Below are 20,766 nucleotides of genomic sequence, written 5' to 3'. Positions count from 1 at the left end.
AACATTTATTCTCTATCAAATAGCTTAAGATATTCTCTGTTGCCGGTCTTTCAGTTTATATAATACCGAGTAAGAAACGTTTGATCCGGTCTTTTGTCAAGAAACTGGTCTTTGTGCGAGCGTACTAACTTTGTTGATTCGAATATTTGATGAAACTGTTGGAAACATGAAGTTTGCTGTTATAGATTCATTTTAACATTATGATCATAAACAACAACAACAACAACAACAACAACAACAACCACAAAATCACCAATTATGGTAACAACATCAACAGAAGCAACGACAACAACTACAACAACAGACTCTGACGATTTCACGGGGCATAGTGTTCTAATCTCTGAAAACTTAAATATAGAACTGCATAAAAGCTATGTTATGAAAACTGGTGGACATAAACTAAAAACCTGCCAGCGATTGGCAACTAAGTCAACATATTTTAACGATAACAAGTTAAGAAATCAACGTTGCTCATTACGAATGCCATTTATGACCGTTTGCGAAGAACAAGCTGTCATGCGTCCCAAGAGTCCCATTACAGACAATCGACAGATGCCAGTTAAGGTAAAGTGCGACGAATTCGGACGCGCGCACACGCTTTAGAACGTTTCTGCGCAAATTTAACTCCAGCCTGCCGCAAATGGGTTATTTTGTTGCTCATGTATTTAACATCACCTGCCATTGTTGAAATTGCGCTTTTACCTAATTTTTTGACCCAGTCTCTTAGAAATACATGTGACCTATAACCTTGTCATATTTTGACCCCCTAGGAAGCTGGTTTTTATTCAATATGAGCGACAAAATTAAAATTTCTCTCCCATTTACATGGCGCATATTATCCATTCACCTTGAGATATTGTAAAAAGTAGCGTGGTGACACCTTTTATGAAAAGTGTAAACAAAATGGTATTATGTCAGGATTATATTCGCCAAGTTTGGTCAAAATGACACCATTCAGAGCGTCAGGAAGAAAGTTCGAAAATTATGTAGTGATATAATTTCGATATCGTCATTTTGTAATCGATACTTATGTAAAAATTTCTTTACAAACATCATGAAAACTATACATTCGATAGATATGGATCTTAAGTCTTGGTATTTATTAAAATTAACTCATTTGCTAAGCTTTTTATAATTGCTTTCTTTAGTTTCAGTGAATTATATCATTTTTATTTATTTCTAACGACGCCATTTTAACGTCTGTTTACATGGAAACGAGCGTGGTTACCCCCATTTTTTATTTCATTTTTGCACTTGCACAACTTCTAAGAATATTTGTGCAAAGTTTCAAGAAAGTGACACCACAACTTAATTTTGACGTAATTCGTAGTACTTCACCTTAATCAAGTATTTTGACATTACGTCATTTGATTAGCATGTTGATGAGATCGAATTTTTGAAAACGACACTGACGCCATTCATAGTTCGCTTTTAATTTTTTCAGGGAACTGTGGTGAAAACCAGTTTAAATGTATCAATGGCAGTGACTTTGGATTTTGCATCTCGAAAAAATACGAATGTGATCGTAAATCTCATTGCTATGATGGCGCAGATGAAGACAACTGTCGTAAGTACAAATATATACTTGGTACCTGATGTTCTGAGATAATAAAGGCATCTAGCAACTTGTCAAATTTCAATGAAAATGTTTCCACATGACAATTTGGTGTTCCCATCATATGTCATACACTCAATCGTTGAGCGTCAAACCGTGCAATAACCTATTTCACAGTCACAGATGTAGAGAGGGAGATACTACAAAGCTGTTGAAATATGTATTAGAACACTGGTATGGTTGTATAACACTTTATGATAGTAACTGATATGTTTTCGTCGTGTGAAAGAGAAACATAAATTTCTTTTCAGAGGGTCATGCCTGCATCGTGCTATTGATGCTCTTAAAATTGATTAACAGGTTTCTTCTAATTTTTGAATGATACATATCAACGATACCTTATCAATCCATGCGAAAATTTGTATTGAATTAACCGGCTCATGAAAATGCAGCACATAACAAAGTGTTGGCCGAATGTCAACTTGATGTCGAATTTGAAGCTGAACTGTAAACATTCATATTATGTTTACATGTTATCTTCTGGTTCTCTTTGTCTTGTTATATTTTTGTATGACATGGTGAAAAAAGTTCCTGGTATTTGGATATATTGCCTCCTGAAGTCTATGTAATAATTATATTTCCCAACAGAGTGTAAACCCCGTGAATTTCACTGCCAATCGAAAGGAGGTTGCATTGACAAAGGGAAGGTTTGCGACGGCCAGGAAGACTGTACGGATGGCAGCGATGAGTGGTCATGTGATTGTAAGATTTCGTCACTTGTGTATAGAAAAAAATAACTATTTTTCGCTAGCTGAACTCGTCAAATGGCACCATATTGCAACCTGTACTATAGTGTTTATCGTCTTCAAGAGTGTACAAACACTTGGTTACATCAAATATTGATGCCATCAAATTTTTTAATCGTACCAGACATTAAAGGAACAAAGTCGAGCATTTTTTAAGAATTATATTGTTAGATGTGTTGAAAGATACTGAATGAAAGGGTGACCATGCATATATTCGACTCCGATTTTAGACAAATTAAATGAAAACATCGCGAAAATGAATTAATGGTCATGACCATCAATTCATTTTCGCGATGGTTTCATTTATAAGTCGAACATAAGTCGAATCTCGTATCATACTAAATTCATAAAAAATGGCTGACTTTGTCCCTTTATGTTTACTGAAAAAGGGGCAAGAGTATTTCAAATGCCTTTTTTTCAACGGCCTAGCTTATCAAGGTTCTGGAGCAAATTGCCTGGGTCATACGTGCGATGGTGGTAGAACATGCATTCCATTGTCATATTTGTGTGATGGATATCCCGACTGCCAGGATCAATCGGACGAAGACGGTTGTCAAGGTAATTCTAACTTGCAAATGGCCTTTCAGAATTAAATTCAAATGTCTCGACAAACCACAGACACTTGCCAGCAAACAGGAAATAAAACGACCAGATTTCATTTCTTCTATCCAACAAATTCAATAGATCCATGTTATTTTGAAAATAGTTCGAATCTTTATCTCACCTCATAGAATCCAGGAAAAGAAAAGACACATTTAAAATTTGTAAAAGATAAGTTGCATATACAGTATGGTCTTTTTGTAAAATAGCGAAAAATTAAATGGACTAATACAAATTCCAGGGAAGTCATCAAATAAATACAATAACACAGAAATCAATAAAAAAATGGAATAATAGTGAATGAAGGAGTCAAATAGTCAGGTAATACAGTCGAAGATGCAACCGTCCTGGTGCAAGTGTCTGAGTTGACCAATCCTTGCACTTCATTTCTAACAGGGCGGTCCATAAGTGTTATGCTTTGTCGAGAAATATTGATATTTTGCACAATAATGGCGTTTATTCAAAAATCAGAAATATCAAATTTGAAATTTCAAATAATGCTCTGGTCAAAAAGGTTTTTCTTGATTAGGCGGCTCAAAATCCCTGTTAACCATTATCTAAAGACGATGAGTGGTTCACAGTAATTAATGTTGGATTAATGACGCGCACCGGACGGCTTGGTGTTCATTTTAACAAAGGAATTCATGTAAAGTAATCACAAGGATCTTTATAAGAGAAACCTATCCTGTGTCCTGGGAAATGATGTACTATATATCCATGAACAAATCCTGTGATTTATATGGAAGATGGAGTCTGACGCGTGTAATGATATTGGGAGGAACAGATATACCGTATCACTTTGGGAAGCGCTCACAATCCATCGGCTATAAATACTAAGCAAGACACATTTATTTCCCACGACAGGCAAAGGACGATTTAAAAGAAGACAATTCTTCCGAGATAAAAATGGTAAAAACGTCGTCCTAAAGCTTACTGTATCCACTTTAACACTATCTCTCTCTATGCGCCGACAAACACTTGAAAAATTAGTTTTATTTATCTAATTACATTAAAATTAAATTAAAAATTAAAACTTTGACTTCATCATCAGCTGATGGAAATACCATATGTGCAGAGGAAGATTTTCCCCTGTTAGGAAGGATGTATTCCAATATACTGGGTTTGCGATGGTTACCTAGACTGCGTTGACGGCTCTGATGAACAACAAAACTGTGAGGATATTTCAGAAATAGGCAATGAGCCTGACTATGGTACGTAATTGTTACTCTATTGTTGAGTGTGTGTAACCTTTCTAGAGAAATAACCTAACCACAAGGTATGCGAATTAAACCAAACATTACAACTTTTGTCTCTTTGGAAAGGTGCGTGCGGAAGTTATGATCAATTTACATGTGACGATGGAGTCTGTTTTCCGGCATGGTATCAATGTGACAACTATGAAGACTGTGCCGATGGCTCTGATGAAAGAGACTGTGGTAAGAGCCGTTTTCATACAATACGGTTGAAACAGTGTAGTTGAAACAGAATGGGAATGTGTATTAATTAAAGTTAAACACAATCTTATTAGTTTATTTACGAACGCGCACACTCGACATTCATGCAAACGCCCCACATCAAAACCATTGTGATTGGTCAATGGCATCGACCTACAGTAGCTTTATCGTATGCGCCTCGAAAGTGAAAGACTTAAACTTTTGCTCAAACTTTACTTAAGAAATCTTCCAAACATTCTCTTTCAAAATCAAGAATAAAAATATGGGGTCATCGGGCAAATTTTGGAACAAGAGAAACAAATAACTCAAGATTTACCGATACGTGAAATTCAAATTTGCCGGCTTTCCTGTGTTAAGTCTATGGGGTAAAAATTAAATATTGTATTTTCTAAAAACTAAGACGGTGAAAGGTTTTCTTTCTCCAAGAGCTTTAAAATGAAGGCCACAAGTGGTATATCAGAAAACAATTTTAGAAATTTGAGAGTCAGAATATCTGTCCCCGAGGTGCATTCTGCCTTAAGGTACACAGATATTCGAACTTTCAACTTTTACCATACTGTTTTTGTCTGTGAATAGTTAAAAATTTGATTCTTTAATACCACATTTTGCTCGATGACTCCTGATTTCTATTCTTGATTTCGGAAAAGGAGCTGTGCAAAGTTTCATCAGGTAAAGTTTAAGCGAAAATTGAAATATCGCAATTTCGAGGTACGTACTAACTTAAAGAGAAGTATACCTAAGGGATGGTCAGTTTCTTCGGCCTGGGGGGGGGGGGGGGGGCCGGTGGATTATTTTTTGCCGACGTCAAAAAGTGGCTGACCCCCCCTATTCCAAATTTTGAAAACAGGGTGACCCCCCCTATTCCAAATTTCTAAAACAGGGTGACCCCCCCCGGGCGCGACAAAGGTAAAACAAAAGATGGACATAAATTATATTATATATATATATATATATATATATATATATATATATATATATATATATATATATATATATATATATATATATATATATTATATTTTACATTTTACATATATTTATATTTTAAATAGTCATTCTATGTTTAGTGAAATTGTTGACATGTCAGTTGTAAGATAGGAATTTCAAAGTGTCAATCTTAAAGTTTAAACACAGTACATTTTGAATGAGCTGTATTTTGAATGAGCTGTGAATGTATTTCACACTTTCTCTGCTTAACCAGATGTCCTGAACTGTTGTACAGAAATGGATGTCAATCATTAATATCAAAGAGGAAAAAGCAGTGAATCAAAAACTTTGATGGGTGTTAAGACTTGCCAACCATCCAATTAAATCTACTGAGGAGCCATAGAGAGCTTTTTTAGCCAAATCTGATGTGTACAGTGTCTGACAGGACCTTTTCTTGTGTAACATTGAAACCATAAATGCACAGCTAATAATGACAAAAACTGCCTTTTTTAACTGTTATTTTGTTCATAAAAAAGCATCTTTCTACAGAAAACCTATGAAACAAAGGAAAATAATTGCATCAATGAGAAGGAAAGATATCTTGTCATTTTCTATCTCTAAAATAAGTCACTGTATCAAATATATATTGTGAAATATTTGTGTATGTTGCTTTCTCATACTGAATTCTCACAGAGAGAACAGAAAAGTATCAGGAATTTGTCATCCTTTTCATATGAAATGCAGATTTCATAATGGTACACTTTCACTTAGCAAACATCAAGATATCTCTGAAAGTATGGCGCCCGAAGGGCGCGCCAAAAAATATGAAACATCCTGATATCTCTGATATATATGCCTTGTATATTAAAGTCATGCACCTGAAGGGCATGCTGAAAGATGTATGATATATTAAAGTAATGAGCTTGAAGAGCACGCTGAAAATATTGAACATACAGATATCTCTGATGTATGTATGCTTGATATGTTAAAGTTGGGCGTGCTGAAAAATATGACTGATTATTAAAGTTACGCGCCCGAAGGGCGCGCCGAAAAATACAACTGAATGATGAATTTTGTGGCTGACACTAGCATTTTAGGCAATGATGAGCCTGTGTCAAAATTCAAAAACACACTGACCCCCCCTATTGGGCATTTCAAAAACATGGTGACCCCCCCTATCACCAAAGTCAAAAACAGGGTGACCCCCCCCCATGAATCCACCGGCCCCCCCCCAGGCTGAAGAAACTGACCAGTCCCTAATACACGTTACTTAAAGTGATAGGCTTGTAACTTCAAGACTGTGCTTCATGGAAAGGTTATTTTGGCGTATTAAACATTTAAAAACTATTCTTCACGTGACCAAGATGAGTGCACATAGTTTTCTCACATTCCTGGCCATTGGGAGTGTGGGATCACCAGTGTGGGAAAAATCGATCCCATACTCTGCAGTATATAGTACACAAGCTCTTATTGGATGATAAAAAGCCTTTCGTTCCAGGCGCAAAATATTATCCAATGGCACGATGAGTAACACACGGACTGAAACTAAAAAGTAAGCATGTCAGAGTACGGTGACAGACGACAGAGTTGCCACGATTTTGGATAATGTTGTACGTCGTCGGTGATACACTCACAAAAGACGGCCGAATTTTCCAAATAACTGGTGAACATAAACCACCTGGTACTTTTTTCTGTAGGACATTTCGTCCTTAGCAGTTGTTGAAGTATCGGCAATGGAACTCGCAACGGAGTTCGCGTTAGTGACATGGAATGCTAGATGGCCACAAAGTAGATAGTCTCTGATACAGTTGAACATTCAATGTTTCCAAAGTGAATTTCATGTATTTCGTGGTCATGTGAGAAAAAGAATCTCACACACCAAAGATCTGGGATCAGATTTCTCACACTCGTAGGGGATATTTTGTCTCACACTTGCCTGCGGCCCGTGTGAGACAAACTATCCCAAACTCGTGCGAGAATCTGATCCCAGGTCCTTGGGGTGTGAGATTCTATTATTCCCAGTCCTAGTCTGGCAGAGACCCTGCGATTCGCTTTCTTCCCTGTCAATCAGTTGGAACTCGTGCACGCCGTCCAGAGACGCGACGCGAATCCCAGGGTCTGGACGTTCTTGCAAGCTACCGGTCGGATTTCTGCCTGAGCCGGGTACTTTACAGAACTGCACGCATCCGTCGATCAAAAACAAGTAAGAAGTACCATGGCCAAATAAAATTGCAAATGACAAATATAAACATACCGCGTATATAGGTCTACCAGGTGTTTCTTTTGACGTCATTATCCTTATGAATATTCATGTCCTTGCAAGAACCGAAAGTCGCTGTGTGTTCTGGCAGCGCGTCTTCTAACGCTGCACAGCGTATAGCCTTCGAATGCAGGCCTATCGCGGCGCGAACAACACAAGGCACAGCGACTGTGGAGAGTCTATCCCAGTCCTAGCAACCTGCGTATAATCTCAGCAATGGGAGGTGTAAATTTGCTTTAAATATCGCACTGAAGAATAAATGTACACATATCACTGACTTAAGTAAATGAACAACGAAAGTAACGTATTCATGGAGTAAATTGTTACCAAACCCGAAAGAATATTTCCCACGGATGCCAGCCGTATTTAAAGGGATATAGTTGTCGGAACTGCGCCTGTGCGAGTTTCTTGTTTACAAACAATGTATTTCGTGCATGATATCAAGATGCACCTCATCATCATAGCTGCAACATTTAAATTATACGATGATAGATTATGACAGACATGTTTTAACTGTCATCAATCACCATTGTGCCTTGGATACATTGTTGCCATGGGTCGTATGGGTCCCATACGACATTTGAGCGCAGTTCCGACGACTATATCCCTTTAAGGAGTAAATAATAAACATCTATTTTTTGCTTTGTTAAGTGAGTTTCTTATCGATCTTCTTTCCCGATTAATTTTCATGGTATCCACTTCTGCTACAGTACATGGGATGTCGTAGAAGGGACAACTTAAGAATATATCACATTCACACAATTAATATAAAAGTGATCTGCATATGTAATTGTAGAATATTAATTTTTCAAACCTAACATATATAAATTTTAGTTTCGATACCTAGTTTTTAAATTAAAATTATTAGCCGTATACACAAGAACAGAAAACTATCCTGTTAAAGTGGTGAGTGCCTGGGTTTTACTGGCTTCGATTCTATTCTCACTTTAATGTACCCCCTCTGATCGTTAACACAAAGCTTAGAGGCAGTGACATTTTTCACAATTGTTATCTTTAAGCACTAGGAAGATTTATATCTTAACACAATTTTGCACATTTATTCATGTTCGGTGTCTAGAATGCCCTACATTCTCCTGCGACAATGGAACAAAATGTATTCCTGAACATTGGGTGTGTGATCTGCTACCAGACTGCACAGACAACACAGATGAACCAGACAGGTGTCAGCAAAGTAAGGGAATATTCAGTTTTTTCATCTTGAATGATGCTATACCACTCTTGGCAATCAGCTTTGCTACCTTCCGCAACATTTGCCGCCTTTGATACCAGCGAAGGTCAATTGAGCTTTCGAACTGCGGCTATCCATTTTACAACAGGAAATGTGGATGTTATGTAGCTGCAATTTAAAGCTGATCATGATAATTAAAGGTATACTGACTGTCACCTGTCCCAATTTTGTCACAGTTACCATGGAAAGGGAAAATCTAACCAATCACAGATTTTAAGCGGGTGGCCGCCTTTTAAAAACAGCGCCCTCACATGGGCATTTTGAATACCAAGGAACGCCCTTTTGACCATATATGGGCATATTTAGATTACAGGTGACTGTATACCTTTAAGGTGACACATTACATTCTGAAGGCTTATAAGGGGAAATTTGATACAGTTAGAGTAATTTTTGCTCATATATGGTAGACCAGTGACCATTTACATTGATTTCAACAATGTAATTAGAATGTAAAAGAAGGAGAGTCTCCCTCTCTCCCTCCCTCCCTCCCTCCCTCCCCCTCTCTCTCATATCATTTACATTTGAAGACACTCAATAGCGGAGGAAAATCTTTCCCTCTTTCCCTCAGTTGAACTATTTACATTTCAAAACATTCCTTCTACCCAGATTGTACCTTTTCCTGTGATAATGGAACGCTGTGTATCCCGGATTTTTGGATATGTGATGGAGTACAAGACTGTATGGACAAGTCAGATGAGCCGGATTATTGTAATTACGACGCAAGTAAGTGAAGGAAAGCAGGTTCTGTTGTCTAGATACTGTTTGTTTTGACGTGTATTTGAAGATTTCAATTTTCGATACACATCCCTCTTTTCTATGAAAAATACTAGGTGGTCGTCTAAGGGACTGGACACAAATTACAGGGGGGGGCGGTGTTTTTTTGGGGTGGGTCGCCATTTTTCGCGCAAGCATTTTTGAAGGGTCATAAAATTTTGTGCAAGCCTATGGGGGAGGGTCACCTTTTTTATGCATCAAAGCTGAAATTGCGTGTGCACGTATTAAAGAATATGGAATACTGAAAAAAGAAAACATACCTCCTCAGGCACTTTCATTTTCTGTCATTTCCATTTTCGGCGCGCCCTTCGGGCGCAAGTTTAAGGGTATAATAAGCAATGTATTGATGATCCAAGCAGCCACATTGAATTAAGTTGTCATGATTTCTACTTACCCAACTCCTCTATTGTACATATAAACTGTCCCCTATAATGACGCTTTATATAACAATTTGGGAGATCACTTATTTGATATCATTCTCCCATTGACATACATCGGGTATAGGTCGGTGTCAAATGTTCATGAAGCTGTATGTACATTTTTCATTTTTGAGAACATTGACAGAATACAAACTATTCAGAATAGTGCAAAATGTCATCAATAACAACTGAAAGCTTCAGGTCCAACAACTTTAGAATAACAATTTAGGATCAGATAACCTATGAGTTATTTGTAGTTTCCTCTTAGCCTACAATGTATAGTGAATCAACATTTCGGTGAAATTCCAAATCAAATTTCTTGCACAACCATGGACTTGAAACCACTGTAGTCTAGTCATGAACATTAATACTAATAATTAGGTGTACATAAATGCACAGCTTTACCTTGTTTTGTATTTAAAAAAAAATATTCATAGTTTCATCATAGGCTGCCATGCATAGTGAATGGACATTTCAGTGAAATTCCAAAAACAAATTTCTTGCACAACCATAGACTTGAAACCACTGTAGTCTAGTCATGAACATTAATACTTATAATTAGGTGTACATAAATGCACAGATTTACCTATTTTTGTATTGGAAAAAAAATCATAGTTTCATCATAGGCTGCCATGCATAGTGAATGGACATTTCAGTGAAATTCCAAAAAAACAAATTTCTTGCACAACCATAGACTTGAAACCACTGTAGTCGAGTCATGAACATTAATACTAATAATTAGGTGTACATAAATGCACAGATTTACCTAGTTTTGTATTGGGAAAAAAATATTCATATTCAGCGGTGTTTCGAAAAACACCGGCCCACCCCCCTGTAATTTATGTCCAGTCCCTTATAAACACAAACTTTCCTCAACATATCTGTTTCTCAGTGAACACAGCATTTTCGCTTTGGATATTTGATCGAACAGGCTACAAATTTTTGATATTTTGCTTAACGGAATGGTTCACTGTTAGCCTTCATGGTCCCTCATTTTGGATTACCTTCTCCTTGATTAATCTACTGATGAGATTACTTTAACAATTGCCCCGCTTCATATATATCATGTTCAGCGCCCTCTATACAGAATTGCAGAGCAATGAAGCCGTTATCTATGGCCCATGATGGCAGCTACAATGAAAACACTTTAATAATAAAGAACCTTCTTTAGGAGTCGTCAGTCTTTTTCAAACACATGGACTGCATTTATGATCTTGAAAACCAGATTCTATCACCCTTCAACGCCATTTGATGGTGTCATAATTGAAAACCCAGTGATACCCACGCACAAATTGTCAAACACAGGTGTTTGTAAGATTTTATGCAAATTACAATACACTCATCTCTTCAAACCTGATCGAAAGATGTCATGCAAATTATGTATCAAACCCTTTTGCCGAGCATCTCAATAACACATTTGACTGTTAGATCACGGTTCAATGTCAATATCTTTTACCATATGGTAATTCTACATCCACAAATCCCTGATAGTTAGCAACAATGTGTGAGTCGCGGCTGAAACAGTATTTCAAGTGTTTATTACTGATTGCATAATTTGCATAACAACGTCAGTAGAATCTGATTTTGTTTTGCTTTATTTCTTAAATCAGCACGTACTTAACTAGTACAGAGATTAAGGTTGACTGGGCACAATTGTATCATCATAGTATTATTGTGTTATCATAGTATTATTTAACATTGTTCGTTCTTATTATCTTAAAGATTCAAATTTCCATTCACTTTTTCGTCAAAGATTAAACTATTGATTAGTTTCACCTTTTACCATGGCAAGCAGTCGTTACTTTGATGAGAAAGAAGGGAACATTAGACAAATGTTTGCAAATCACCCAATTTTCTTGCTTCATTTTTCTCCTGTTTTCACCATTTCTTCAAAAACCTTAATTCCATTCTTACTTTGGCTTCGTCAAATTTTGTGATCTTTCACGTTATCTAATTTAAATGGTATGAAACAGAACGAAAATTTATTTGACAAGAATTTTCTTACATTTTGAATAAGAGTCATTTCAATTTTGCTTATAATGACTTTTTGAATGACAGTGTGTGAGCCCCGCCATTTAAGAATAGAAATAGACACGGCAAAACAAAATTGGCGGTTCTGTCTACATATTCCAATGCGATGTTAAGTTCATAAAGTAGCATCAAGTTTTCACCTTTATCATTAAGATCAAAATCGAGATTTTCCAACTCAAATATGCACCCCTTCATCCCTGAGTAAACAATTGTTACCATAGTAAACTTTAGATTCTCTGTGTTTTGAAAATATATGATATGAGAAGTATTGCCATAAAAAGTGCATTGGTTAAATGCAACGTTAGATTAAACGAGTTTTCATTCTTTACAGAAAAGGTTTCTTTGAGTAGTTGTCCCTTTCAAATGTAACATGTGAAGACATCATTTAGAACATCAACTACGTGAACATTGATGAAAATAAAGGTTTGCCATATCATGAAATAACGAAAGTCAGCATTCATTGATATTTTATAATTTCTTATTTGTTCAGTCAAATGTTTCTTTCCAATGTGTATCTCCATCAACCCGTCCTCACTTTAATGCCACAGTTCCTGATAGTGGTGATGAAACAAGTCAGATGTTATTTCCGAGTGACGATAGTGATGTCCTAACCATGCCGAGTGACGAAGAAGGTGACCTATTCAGCTTCTCTCTTTTACATGACGACGCTATGTCTGTTGCATCTCCCTCGAACGAAGACCTCACAACAGAAGCAGGTACCGAAAAAATCAGTAACTTTTCTTTTGGCAATTGTTATTTATCTCACTTAGGGGCCTTACAGCAATACAAACGTAGTTAATAAGGAAAACACTGTTTTGTAAGATAATAAGAATATTTTAGACTAAGTCGAAGATGCTCTGTTCAATTTTACCATTGTACGAAATGTGGCCCTGCCATTGACAGAGCATAGTCATCATGTGTGAACGTATTCGAGAGCTACTGACTCGGAGTACATACAAATATTTACTTTCAAAAAAATGTCAGAATCGCCCATGCAAAGTCGCGATTAGATACTTGGTCGATAAGCAATATATTTCTTGTAATTCCATAGAAAATCAAACATTGAAATACAACTGTGAGGGTTTTCGGTGCTTCGATGGCCAGTGCGTCGAATTGTACTCAGACTGCGATACAATAGTGCACTGTGAAGATTCAAGTGATGAAGACGACTGTATACCATCAGGTATGTCACAATTACAATATTTTGTCAACATATCAACTCTTGTAGTCTGCATCGAATATTCGAATTTCAATGGCGAAATAAGTCTGTCGAGGGACCAAACAATTCATCTTCTTCAACGTTTTTATCTTAATATGATTAATTTGAGTCTCAAGCTTTTGTAATTCGTTTATTTCAGAGGCTTCACCCGAAGATGTATTTTCTAGAAATTGGAGAGAGCCGTTCCTCACCATAACGGAGGATATGAATAAATATGATTATTTCAAAAATAGTTATTACAAAGATCGCGGGTTCGATCGAGTCAAAGGAGAGAATCCGCCCGATTGGAACGGCTTTCTTACATTCAGTTCAACCCCAGACTACAGCGACCTTGAGAAAGTTCTTAAGTTACAGGCGGAAGACATAGAGACATTAGGTCACCAAGCAGACGATTTAATTTTAATGTGCACCTTCAATCAAGAGAAATGCACTCCCAGGTACTTCCTGAATGCTTGGATAGCTTCCCGTACCCTGACTTACACGGACAGAGTATTTTGTCCAATTGTATGACATAACTTCGTATTATATGATACTATCCTTTCACTTGATATTCGAAAAATATTGAGTCTTCTCTAACATTGTAAATCTGCTTGTAAAACTTGCAAAATGTGTACTTATCGTCTGGTACCTAGCTTGTCTAAGTAGTCATTTGGTGTAAGGTAAAGTGATATTAGTGATAAAGTGATATTAGAATGTAATGGGACAAAATGCAAAACTCTCAGAGAGATGATTATTGTTACAAAAAAGGACGACTTAGACGTCCAAATAGACTGAACTATCAGTTACAGAAGGTGCTCTGCCTCTCGGCATTGTAGCACATTCAACAATCGACAGATACATGTCCCCGACAAAGAGCAAAACAAATATAGGATTATATAAATTGCCACCTAAGAATTTGCCGTATGTATATATAGATATCTCGATCGCTCTATTTCATACTAATATTTCATGACAGTATATTGACCATTTGAGTTTCAGTGATTTTTCCCGGTTTCAAGACGATCGCTACGGCAACTGCTACACATTCCCAGGATCTCGGAATAACGAAAAGCCGCTTTACGTCAGTCGAAGTGGGCAAAGCCATGGTCTTAAATTGACTCTTTTCACAGAACAAGACGAGTACATCAGTATCTACGGACGGCAGGCTGGAATACGCGTCACCATAACAGCACCAGAAAATTCTGAGTCTATACACACTCAGGATGGAATAACAATCCAGCCCGGTACAGAAACACACATCGGTTTACGTGAGGTACTATTTTCCTACCAGCAGAGAGAATGACGTTTAAGTCACATCGGTTCGATATTACCTTATTAAAGTCCCATTAGCTGTACATGTATCTTTTTTCATTTTGCTTCCTCAAAATACCTTCACTCTCTGGAGAGATGATTTTGATTTCTGCTATTTACAACTATTATATTTGAAATTGTCACTATTTCAAATATTGGCGATGGTTCTGGTCGAGCATTAAAGTCACAGTTTTCATTTACTCGCTCGCGGGAGCTATATTTTGCTTGCAGGTTGAAAATTATTTTGTTGTTAAATCAAGTTGTTCATTCGTGCCAGTTTTTGAAAAACGATCTGTGGTCATACTTCGACAAGCGTTTTTTAATAGGTTGCTTTTGATTTAATTTCATCTCATCGAAGAAAATGTAAAAGGATATATTAGATGAGGTAGTCGCAACTCATAAATTATGCTACTTAGAACACAGTTACGTTTCCTTATCATGATATTGTACAGGCACGTTTAGTATTTAATGAATTCTCGTATTTTACGTATCAATTTAATCCAATTCATATTTGGCTTTGTTGCGTTATGTAAACAAGGCTTAAAGATTGTTTTTAATGATGATCAGTCCACATACATTTTTTAAGCCAGCCTGCTACATTATTTGTTCTACTAGAAAGAGAATTAATCTTCTGAAAACAAATTCCAAACTAAAATATTAATTACAGGAGCAAAAGGAACATGCCTAGACAAAACACAAGGAATCTTCGGGTCAAATTTTCAATCTTTTTTCAATCGTTATCATTTCACCGGAAAAAAGAAAAACTTACAATCGCTGGTCGTTAAATTTTAACAAAGCAAGTAAGCAAACATTGTTACAATGACAAGTAATTAGGCCAGTTATTAAAACTGCCAATATTAAAATCGTTACTATTGGTGGTTCAAGGAAATCTCACGAAAGTGGTTATTTTTACTTTGTACAGATATGATTATTGGACCTGTTGTGATGTCGTATATGAATAGTATTACACAACACGAGATTAAAATACAAAAATATCAAGATACCGGAAAAAAGAGGAATAGCGTGAACGTTTTCATGATCTAATTTGAGGGAAATTAAATTATTTTTAAAAAGAACCCGAAAGCTTGAGGGCAGGTTAACATGTTTTGGTCAAAAAGGGCAAAATAAGTCCCAAACCTTTGTACTTTGCAAAGCTCACTGTAAATCGTAAACTTGTCAAAGAGGTAGTCCTTCAGTACTTAGAAAAAATATTGACAGCTCTTAGCTGATTAGTTTCAGAGAAGAAAATGTTGTAACTATAAACGAAACAAAAGACCTTAAGAATTTTCATAGGCATCACTGTGATGAAATGCTAGTAGTATCGTAGGAAAGAGCCAATTTGACAAATTGAAAGTCTATCGGACAGATACACTGTACGAGAAAAACGATTGTTTAACGCAAGTATAAAAAGTCCCACATCTAAGTGCAATGTACTCGTTCTTTGTGAAACATGTGACTTCACTTCACTTCTGTCTTTCACGGATTTGATGTTGCATTTTCCCTACTGCATGTTTTCTTTGCAATTTAATATTTGCCTAGCCTAAATTGTGTCTTTTTGAACGTTGTCATCACTATTCACCCAAAAAACCCCAATCACTTCAATTGTTTCTTACAAGTATCTGTCGAATTATTTTTCAGAAATTTTTGACGAGACAGCCTCATCCATATGGTAACTGCACAGAAGGAACAAGTCAGAAAGACCTAGACAAAACTTTAAACGGACAAGTGTACTCGGTTGTGGTATGTATACTTTCTCAGTCTGTGTTGCCGATTCATATCTTAATCAATGAGAAGACTGAAATGTTCTGATAATTGCAGTGATAAAATCATTTGATCTGTATTTTGATGAGCGGCAAACACGTGAGTGTTTTAAGTCAAAGAAAAGGCTAATATACACATACTTAAAACTAAAGTAGTCTTAATACCGAAATGAAAAGGTTTGGTATTTTTCTTGAACCGCATTGTGGAATAGTTTACCCTTTATGTGACCGGTCGAGGGTAACACGATTGGAACTAATTTGGGATAATTGGATGGTGAAGTGATGATTGTTTAATCTGCAAATGTAAGCTCATCTGCTTTTCTATTTAAGTTACACACTTGTTTTTGTGAGTAATTTGTAATATTGCAACTTTCAGCTATATGGCACCTAACATTTTTGAGAAATTTGAAAAATAGGAAGATCCAATTATCCCAAATTAGTTCCAATCGTGTTAGGTTGAAGTTGGTTGAGTACGGCGTGGAAATAAGAAAATATTATATTGATATCTGACGTCTGATATCATGATAGTCTTTCTGCTACATGTAAGAAATAATCGAGTTTTTTACATCTTTGGTATCAAATAATTCAAAATTTTCTACACGGTAATTGTACCAGAGACGCAGATTCAATTCGCCTCTCCATGCCAAGTTTTCTATCCCAAGTTAAACGCTAAACGGGTAAAAGTTCATTCTGTTCAAGGAGATACATTATCATATTACTTTATTTATCCCATAGGGCAATTAAGATTTTCGTAAAAATGATAATATGTATCCTCCACGAGAAACGTATGTAGTCGGATATTGATTGAAACGGAAAAGTCAAAGGGGCAACGGAATATATATTTCTGACAAGCCACCAACAGTTGTTAAAAAAGCAAGCTTTAGATCTCTTAAAGCAGTAAAATGCTTGATTTTCAGTATTTATTTCTATAATCCTTTGTCACATTTGAAAGTTGTTTTTAGTTAATAAATGGTTTCAGAGACAGAGCCGATAAGATAAAACTTTGCCTTTGAAGACGATATCACTGTATTTCTTACACATTAAAAATCACAATAAGATAATCACAATAATTTTGTTTTAATCAATGACAAAAAGACTGTCTTTACATCTTTCAAAACTTAAATCCTTCTATGCCCCCCCCCCCCCCCACACACACACACGGTAATATTCCTACAGTTGTCTTGGAAAAGCTCGATATATTTATTCACCAAAACAGGAAGAAGCAGTAACGGGTGTAATTGATGATATTCTCTTCTCTTCACACAATGATACCAACTTATACCTACTTTATGTGCTGTACAATGTATCGATAGTTAATGTAAAATAACATTTTTATCTCAGAATTGTCAAAGAGCATGCGTTCAGCGAAACATGTTAAAATACTGCGGATGCATAGACACATCTGAGATGGATGGTCCACGATGTCAAATTCTCAACAAAACACAAGGCAAGTTACACAGTAACGTCGCTACTTGGAGGTGAAATTACTGCATATGGAGTGATCTTGATGAGACTATCTCCCCTTCACACATTTATCAATCCTCCATATTCATTAAGATTGGTTAATTTTTTGAAATATGCTTGGGGGGAATGCGTAAAAATATCGCAATAATCATTTTCATGTAAGCATGGTTATAAAAAACATTTGATATTACGGTAATTACGTTAACGACGGTGTTACTTTTCTATATCATAGATATGTGTAAACAGATAATGTACTACTTCCACCAGGAGGATCTACTTCCATGTGTATGTCCACAGTCTTGCAGGTGAGTGATTACGCCATACCATAGGGCCTCGCACAAAAATCCGTCCCCAGGGATAGGGATGGGGTAGGGGTGTCTAAGCACAAGGTTCTTATTGCTATGGTTTATTTTATTTTAATACGTTTGACTATGATTTGTATTGCTAATGAAGATTTATACTACCAACCTTTCTTTGCGGCTTGGGTGTCTTTGTCTTATTTTAGCACTGGTTTTTTAACCTTACAGCAAACGGCAGCATGTTGCTGAACGCTTAGTGTAGATGTATCGTATACTAAAGGGATATATTTATATTGGTGCATTAGTAATATTCTGGACTCCTGTCATTTATTTATTTTCAACTCTCTTATTAAAATGACATCAAAAATTATAATGTTGTTCCGTTAACATTTCTTAAAACATAACATGTTTCATTTGCATGTGAACGTTATTGGTTTATAGATAAATGTCTGACGTAAATTATTGACATAAATTATTGTTCCGTGGACAAGTGAACTATTTATTTACTGTTACTGATTATTGGACCTGTTTTGCCATCAACTTGAAATAACTACTATTTCACCTTATTAGGGAAATATATTATGAAGAACGCATGTCGATGTCACTTTGGCCGTCCAATATTTATCTTGTAAGTGACTGTTCTTCACGTAATTATTATCAGTATGTGATTATCTTGTTGACATTATTCAGTTGTTATGGTAACAGGTACTTTCATCCTACCGACTCACGTACACTATACTAGGCATTGCGATATCTGTCTTTTGTCGTTACTTTTGGTCTAACAACTTCAACATGTAGTCAGTATGCTCTGCTCAGTTGGTAATGAAGTCATAGCTAGAAGGGTATGAATTAAGGGGTAACTGCGAATACTATTCGAACTTCGACCGGTTATCGTGTTGCACAAATATGTAGAGACACTTTGAGATACTGAGGTACTTTTCATATCGAAATCTCCAAGGTGCTTGAGTTATCCACGTTCGGCTGGACAAACCAATGAAAAAGAGTGAACTATTTCAACATTAGCATCAGTAGTATACTGCTATCACAACATATACATTTTAATATTTACATTTTTATTTTATTGCTAATTATTTTCCTATAAATATCTGTACATGCAGAAGAACTTGCTTCGTACCATCCATTCACTAAACAACAAGACACTGAATATCAATGACAAGTACAGTACGAGGTAAGTGTAACGACTACAGTGTTTGGTTGTCTTTATTATTATCGTATTTTTTATTTATGTCAATATTTGAAAATCTGTACAATTGTAGTGTGTGGTTATTGTATAACGGTGTATTTATATGCAACTGCCTGTTTAATGTCATCTATTTTATTTCAAATTTATTTGTCTCTTAAATCATAATATGCTGACAAAAAGTTTGGAAGACCAAGCAGAACACATAACAAACAATTTAAAAATTTATTAATAACTGAGATACGAACTTCTTATATTGAGAGGTTGTGTCAGATGTTTCAATGGAGTGAGCATATTCAGTCCCATGTTCTGCATCCGCCATGTATCTGTCTAGAATGGTCACGCTTATGTACAATCTCAATGATCATTCTTTTAACTGATGACATTTCCACACCATTTTTTGTCATTTCAGAGAAAATCTGGTTAGTCTAGCGGTATATTTTGAGGAACTGAATTATGATAGAATGGAAGAATTACCTTCCTATGAGGTTTGTTGTCAGATTTATTTGTGTACTGCATCCAAGGTTACAATATCCATCATTATATTCAACGTGTATCAAAATCGAAGCTTATCTTACTAAAGGTGACGATGGTAATGCCAAGGAAGTCAAGCGTATAATATCTCTTTGTAATGGCTCCTTTCTCGTCGGTTGTATAAATAACTACTAACTGACAATAATTTTCCCGTATCTCTTTCAGCTGTTCCAACTTGTCAGCGATATTGGTGGCGCTCTTGGGCTTTTCATCGGACTGTCGCTCCTAACGGTGTTTGAATTCTTCGAGTTTCTCTACACGCTTATAAAAACATTGAGAAACAGCTAAAAGTTATCTGCTGTATTTTAAAATCATGGGTATCTATTTACTTCTAAATGGAAAGATCAGACAAAGAGATGTACATCCCATGCAAATATATTTGAAGATAGCTTCTATTCATTGAATATTGTTTTTTTTCTATTCAGAGCAAAACATACTTCTCAAATAACATGTATTTTCTGACATTTAAAAACATCGTTCGGGGAGGAAAAACAGGACATTTTCCTTCTAACAGAAAAAGCTTTAGCGCATTTTTCTTTCTGATATGGACAAAAGTTATCTAGAATAGTTTTAGGTCATGGTTTTCTTTGCCATTTGCTCAAACTTGAAACGTTCTTAAAAGTTTTGGTAATTTGCCGACTTTGACGGGAGTCTGAACAATTTCTTACTTTTGTTGTTCATTTCACCGTCGAAAAAATACGTATGTATTCTTAAGTAAAAAGTACATTGTAAACCATGGCGTAGTATCTTAAGACGTTTGATTGGCCGTCGGTATCTTACTTCTAGAATGTTATACACATAGTCTGATAACTGTGAGAGGTTATATTGCATATGAATTTTGCGCGAACCTAGGTTGGAATACCATAGGACGGATACGCAGAATGGGACAAACGGATAGTTGATTGTATATTCATTTTAGACTGG

General features: G+C 36.1%; 2 protein-coding genes and 1 long non-coding RNA gene across 3 annotated transcripts; all 3 read left to right on the top strand.

Moving 5' to 3' along the window:
• The first annotated feature begins 1,443 nt into the window (after positions 1-1,443).
• On the top strand, positions 1,444-2,924 carry LOC139148785 (uncharacterized). Its single transcript, XR_011556013.1, has 3 exons — positions 1,444-1,567; positions 2,204-2,317; positions 2,791-2,924. It is a non-coding gene; the product is annotated as an uncharacterized lncRNA (long non-coding RNA).
• Positions 2,925-4,126: 1,202 nt separating this feature from the next.
• On the top strand, positions 4,127-13,804 carry LOC139148610 (uncharacterized). Its single transcript, XM_070720095.1, has 7 exons — positions 4,127-4,172; positions 4,284-4,397; positions 8,681-8,794; positions 9,458-9,574; positions 12,624-12,791; positions 13,127-13,258; positions 13,434-13,804. The coding sequence occupies exons 4-7, from the start codon at positions 9,532-9,534 to the stop codon at positions 13,802-13,804; spliced, it is 714 nt and encodes a 237-aa protein (XP_070576196.1). The 5' UTR covers positions 4,127-4,172; positions 4,284-4,397; positions 8,681-8,794; positions 9,458-9,531.
• Positions 13,805-14,275: 471 nt separating this feature from the next.
• LOC139148784 (acid-sensing ion channel 2-like) lies at positions 14,276-20,220 on the top strand. The gene is made up of 8 exons (XM_070720231.1): positions 14,276-14,546; positions 16,223-16,324; positions 17,686-17,791; positions 18,041-18,113; positions 18,678-18,735; positions 19,226-19,296; positions 19,721-19,796; positions 20,008-20,220. Exons 3-8 carry the CDS (start codon positions 17,716-17,718, stop codon positions 20,128-20,130), a joined length of 477 nt encoding a protein of 158 aa, XP_070576332.1. The 5' UTR covers positions 14,276-14,546; positions 16,223-16,324; positions 17,686-17,715; the 3' UTR covers positions 20,131-20,220.
• The last annotated feature ends 546 nt before the right edge of the window (positions 20,221-20,766 follow it).

The sequence above is a fragment of the Ptychodera flava genome, chromosome 13 (assembly GCF_041260155.1).
Source record: "Ptychodera flava strain L36383 chromosome 13, AS_Pfla_20210202, whole genome shotgun sequence".
NCBI classification, from domain to species: domain Eukaryota; kingdom Metazoa; phylum Hemichordata; class Enteropneusta; family Ptychoderidae; genus Ptychodera; species Ptychodera flava.
This window is presented reverse-complemented; position numbering and strand designations above follow the sequence as displayed.